General features: G+C 34.5%; 1 protein-coding gene across 1 annotated transcript; it reads left to right on the top strand.

Moving 5' to 3' along the window:
* The first annotated feature begins 3,473 nt into the window (after positions 1–3,473).
* On the top strand, positions 3,474–5,797 carry LOC130956484 (exocyst complex component EXO70E2-like). Its single transcript, XM_057883536.1, has one exon. The coding sequence runs from the start codon at positions 3,853–3,855 to the stop codon at positions 5,641–5,643; it is 1,791 nt and encodes a 596-aa protein (XP_057739519.1). The 5' UTR covers positions 3,474–3,852; the 3' UTR covers positions 5,644–5,797.
* The last annotated feature ends 597 nt before the right edge of the window (positions 5,798–6,394 follow it).

Here is a 6,394-nt window from a genome sequence, read left to right on the forward strand (position 1 = left end):
CTTTTATATAATATATTCAAACATTAAATTATTTTTATAGTTTTTTTTTTAAAAAAACTCACCAAATTAAAACAAATTCTATAATTGGAAATTTCAGCTATAAGTTCACGAGAAACATAATTAAAATATCCAATTAGTAACATTAATGATTGTGAATTTCTAATGTCGACAATAATTGACATAAAAGACTTACGGTTTAAATGCAAAAGATTTGGTACTTCCATTATTTGAGTAAGTAGAATCACAATGTGTAACAGGATATGGAACCTCATCCACACCTGAGAAATTCTCATTCCTCAAACTTTCTTCCATTATAACCTCTCTCATTGTCTCAGCAGCTTTCTCTTCAGTAACCCTCCAACCTTTCTGTTGTTCCGTCGCTCTTAAACTCATGTCAGTGAATCTACTAGCCTGCGGCTGAGACTGAGACTGAGACTGAGACTGAGACTGATGCTGAGGCTGAGGATGAGGCTGAGACGACTGTGGCAATGGCGGCAAAGGAGCTAGAGCTAGATTATTAGAACTAGGCATATTAACCATAATGTCGCCAGCTCCACCACCAATAAACCTACTATCCAACTCACCAGATTTGGAGAACAAAGATAAGTCCCTTGTGAAGCTCATGTTTCCCATTGGAATGCTGAACAACGATTCGTTGGATAGCGTGCTCCATTGCGTGCTTGGTTTGTTGCTTGTAAAGGCATTGGATGGAACCCTGTAGCTGGAAGGGGAAGAAAAAGAAGAAGAAGAATAAGAATAAGAATAAGAAGATTCTGTGGCACCGGCGGCAGGATCTCCTTGTCTCTCCATAACTTGTATGGGAGGATTTTGTGTTTCTAGTCCTTTGTTTGGGGTTGGATTACTGGAATTTTGTCTCTGATTTGAATCCGAATCCAAATCCATTCGAATATCATGACCATTACTTGGTTCCAAAGGTAACTTGGAATGCAAGCTATTTGCTTCCAAATTGCTTCTATTAAGGGGAATCTCGTTATTGTCGTTACTCGTTTGAACTTCAACAAAAGGATTTTTTGATGTTGAAGATTGTTCTAATGGTAATGAATTCATGCTTAATATTTGTGTATGATTTGAAGCCGAATTCATTCGAATATCTTCATCATCATTATCATAGTCATTATTTGGTTCCGAAGATAACTTGGAATGCACGCTATCCGTTCCCAAATTGCTTCTATTAAGGGGGATTTTGTTGTTGATGTTGTTGTTATTTGTTTGAACTTCAACAAAGGAATTTCTTGATGTAGAAGATTGTTCCAATTGTGACAAATTCATGTCCATCATTTGTTTGTGATTTGAAGCCAAATCGATTTGAATATCTTTCTCGTCATTGTCGTCATCATCATGATCATTACTTGGGTCCAAAAGTAACTTGGAACGCACGCTATCTGTTTCCAAATTACTTCCATTAACGGGGATTTTGTTGTCGTCGTTGTTGATGTTGATACTTGTTTGAACTTCAACAAAAGAATTTCTTGACTCAGAAGATTGTTCCAATGTTGATAAATTCATGCTAACATTTGATGATCTTCTTAACCACTAAAGGCATTATTGTTATTAGATCTAGTGATCCAGATTCAGATCCCAGAAATCACTCTGATTTCACCAAATATTCTGCAAATACATAAAGTCTCCAATAAGAGCCACATATCTTAATGGAAACAAATTATTTGATTTGATCATATTCAAATAAAGTTTGTTAACTAAAATAGGTGCCTTGCATCCATAAAATCATGAATCTTCATTTTTTTATGAGTGGTTAATTATAATTTGATGCCAACAGAGACTCAAATATAACACTATTAGTTTGTTTATAAAAAACATAAAAATTAAAACAAAAGTGATTCTCAAATTTTCAAATGTGCATCTCTCGGTTCTTGTCTATATATCCTTATAAAACGTTACTGAAATATCAACGAGTCACATAATAATGAAATTCTCAATTATTCAATTCGTGCTGTGAAACATAGAAAGGGAATGAATGAGCAAATCAAATTAATTCCATATCATGATGTAGATAATAAACAAATGTGAAATTTGAAAGGCAACAACTACTATGTAACATGACATAATTTTTTAAAAAAAAAAGGTAATTAAAAAGAACATGCATATTAGAAAATTCATCTGAAAAATTAAAAAAGGTACTTGGAAAAAAAAAGGGAAATTACATGGTAAAGCAAGATGTGCCTAAGATCGTAAGCACTTCAAGTAGGTCTTGCTGAATTCAAGTGCATGCAAATAATCTTTAGTCCAAAGATGCATGGAATCAAAGAAGAAAAGAAATTGAAGAAAAGGTGCAAAAGAAAGAAAAGGAGGGAGGAGGAGGAGTAACAAGAAATAGCTATAAAAAAAATGTGAGGACATTGCACAAGTTTAGGCGCTTTAATCTCTGGTATATAAGTGACAAATTTCTGCTACCAAACAAGGGTGGAAGCTTTTGGAGATATATAATTATATTGTGTTTGTGCAAATTACAATTTTTGTTCCAATAGATACAATAAAATAATTCCAATGTTTATATTTGGAATAACATTTGAAATTATAATTATTTTGATTACAAAATATCATTCAATTCCATGAAACTAAAGAAAAAATATAGATTATCTTCTTCCAGTTGTAAGTGGTGCTATTGGGTTTATTTTGTTCTTAATTTTTCACTTATCTATTACTTTATTAAGTGATTGTTGGTTAAAAAATAATTTTCTCGAAAAGTCAAATAATGAATTTTAACCAATACGTACACATTATATCATAAGAACAAATATTTAAAATCTTAAAAAATATAGAGAGAAATTTATGCTAAGAAAGGGGGTACTCTTCCTTTCTCTTGGTTGTTTTGTCGTTTTCCTTTTTCTTCTTTGGATGCGATCAAATTCTTCAAACGCTGTATTTGTACGGACGCAGCATGATTGGTAGGTATTGGTCAAAGCAAGAGTTATTTGGAAGTTGGAACCCATGCCCTGTTGACTGATGCTTATTTGTTATTTCTTCGAACCGTTCATTGCATATCAAATTTCTTGACTCCTTAAACTCATAATATTTATATAACTACGTCTACATCCCAATGAGTCAATTGTCAAAAGTCACAAATTTAGGATGTCATGCGAGAAAAAAAAACAAAAATAAAACTTCTAATTTTATATTATGAATTTTGCTAATATGTATTTTTAGAACACAAAATAAAATTATTATTAGTAAAAGTTTTTAAATATTATTTTTTAATAAATACAAAACAAATATTTTAAAAAAATTAATTTTTTATAATTTTAATAAAAAATTTCAATTTATAATCTTAAAGACATAAATTAAATAAACTCTTATATTATTAGTTTCTTCCTTTGAAGTTGTGTCCCCACAAGAAATTTCACCTCAACTCTCTCCATTCAAATATGTTAAGTTTCTTAAGAAATCCAAATTTTTGTGTGTGTTTTGAGTCCCTCTTAGCCACAAAACTTAACCCTACCACTTTATCAATTTCTAAGGTTTCTACTTGTGGATAGTGTTTGTGTTTTTCGTTGTACTACACCACATCCTTGTCTCATATTCTTCTTTTATTATTTATTATTATTTTAAGGTACCATGTTCTAGTTTACAGTTGTTCTTTGATTTACATTAGTTTCTGCGTATTGGTGTCAACTGTCAAACAATTCAAACACTTTTCTAAGTTTTCTTCATAGTTCTGTCCACTGTCTGAATTAAATTCTTCATTACTCTCCAACTTCCTCTGTAGAAGTCATCAATTCCTTCTTCTTCTTTTTTGTGATGAAGTTGTAGTGAAACTGTCCACAGTTCCTGATTTTGGTTACTGTTATTTCTATTATTATTATTATTATTATCATGGATGATCATAAATCTGAGGATCAACACCTGGTGGCGGCAGCGCAGCACATTTTAAAGGCGTTGGCGGCAAGCAAGGCTGTCTCCGATGATCTGAGAAAAACTCTCTTGGATTTCGATATTCACCTATCAGCCATGTCCATAGTTGAAAGGAGCATCAAGCAGCTAGAAAGGAAAATTAAATTTGCCGAAGGCAAAATAATGGCTTGGAAAGCGAAGAATTCGATGATATGGGACTGCGGTTCCAAGGAATCTTCCGAGTATTTAGAAGCCGTTAGTGAGATTCAAGCAGCCCTTCACAACTTGCAGAGTTTGAATGAACACGATAAAGATAAAGAACTGCTCGGAAGAGCCAACCGAATCTTGCAGGTTGCCATGGCGAAACTGGAGGAAGAATTAGTTCATATCCTCGTTAAGCATAAGCAATACCTTGAACCGGAATCTTTGGCGAACGAGGCCGGTTCAGTTGATCTGGTTAATCCTGCGTTAATTCCAGATCTCAAGAGCATTGCAAATGTCATGTTCGGTTCCAAGTACCATCAGGAGTTTTGCCAGACTTTCATTTCTTCGAGACGTGACGCCTTGGACGAGTTCTTCGTGGTTCTTGAAATAGAAAGATTCAGCAACGAGAACGTCATGAAAATGGAAGGGAATTGCTTGAATCGCGAGATAAAGAAGTGGATTCGCGCCGTGAAGATTGTCTTTCAGGTGTATCTCGTCGCAGAGAGACGGTTGTGTAAGCAAATTCTTGGAGACTTCAACCACTCTGTTTATCAGTTCTGCTTCGCCGAGATAACTTTGAGTTTTGTGTTGAAACTTTTGAATTTTGGTGAGGCCGTAGCAACGGGAAACCGTTCGCCGGAGAAACTGTTCTGTTTTCTAGACATCTATGAGGTTTTGGAGAATCTCGCTGTCTATGTAGACATTTTGTTCTGTGAAGAATTTGGTTCATTTCTAAGAGATGAGTTTCACAAGCTTCTAAACAAGTTTGCTGAAGCTTCAAAATTCACATTCTTAGCATTTAAAAGTGCTATTGCAAATGATCCTTCAAAGGCGCGATTCCCTGGCGGCGGAGTTCACCATCTTACTAAATATGTAATGAATTTCATCAAGACACTGGCGGAATACGGCGAGGCACTCAACCTTCTCCTGGCGGACGAGACTCCAGCCGATCCGGAAGGCGACGGCCATCCTTTGGCTCGCGAATTCTGGTCGGTGGCGGCCACTCTTGAATCCAACCTGATCAATAAGTCCAAATTGTACAAAGATGTGGCATTGCAACATGTATTCATGATGAATAACATTCACTACATGGTCCAAAAGGCTAAGTCCTCGGAACTAAGCTTAGTGTTCGGCGATCGATGGCTTCGTCGGCACATTGCTAAGTTCCGAGATAATGCTAGAAGCTATGAGAGGGTAACTTGGGGTCCAATACTCTCTATTCTGAAACAAGAAAACACTGAATCGAATTGCACTTCTTCGAAGGAAAATCTAAAGAAAAAGTGCAAAGATTTCAATGCTTCTTTTAGTGAAACCTATAGGTCACAAACAGGGTGGTGTATTCCAGATACTGAACTCCGTGAAGATGTACAAATCTTAATTTCTCAGACAGTTGTTCATGCTTACCGGCAATTCACTGGGAGATATTCATCAAGCATTGATGAGAAGTGGAAAAAGTACACTGTGGATGATATAGAGAACTATGTATTGGACCTTTTTGTAGGTTCACCAAAGTCTCTGCATTATTTTTCATCGTCAACACAGATACTGAAAAGGGATAAGAGTATTTGATGAACATTTTTTTTTCTTTTTTTTTGTTGTCTTAGTTTTAGCAATTGGGGATGCCATTTACAATATTTTAGTTTTCTTACACCATTGACATTAAATAAAACTAATGTGGCCTCACCTTGTTACTCAATTTGATGAACATATTGTGTTCTTATTACATGACAACTTTGTAAACATTTTACATAAATGAGTTTTTATTGGCTTTTGTCTTTATAAAAACGGGTTGAATATCTAAATTTAGGTAGTCTATTTTAAGTTCTGGACATTACTATGTATTATCAAGTCTTAAAACTTTATAATTAGTGTATATGATAAGATAAAACAAAACAATAGTATAGAATTTTTATGATGTAAGTTTTTTATAATTAGGATCAAATCACTATAAATATATATTAGGATTAACCATTAAAAATGTCCTCCAATTATTCAAATGCTGACAATAATAACCTCCACTTTTATCATCAATAAAAATAACTTTTAATAATTTAAGAACATGCACAAAATACCCATCCGTTAAGAGAAGAATATTCCATTAACAAAAAAACATACGTGGCGCTCTCTCTCTTATTTCTTCTTCTTCCTCACCGTGTATCCCCATCTCCATCCCCAAAATTAATAACCCTAAATCTCAAATCTCCCAAATCTCTATGCTCTTCTTTTCCTCCTGATGCCATGACCACCGCTCTGTCTACTTCTCTTCGCAACACCAGAAGCTACAGCACAACAATCAAAAACTACACCTAGAACTATAACG

The sequence above is a fragment of the Arachis stenosperma genome, chromosome 10, assembly GCF_014773155.1.
Source record: "Arachis stenosperma cultivar V10309 chromosome 10, arast.V10309.gnm1.PFL2, whole genome shotgun sequence".
Lineage (NCBI taxonomy): Eukaryota > Viridiplantae > Streptophyta > Magnoliopsida > Fabales > Fabaceae > Arachis > Arachis stenosperma.

Excerpts from the sequence above, each read along its gene's own strand:
- LOC130956484 (XM_057883536.1), top strand. The coding sequence starts at position 3,853 with ATGGATGATCATAAATCTGAGGATCAACACCTGGTGGCGGCAGCGCAG.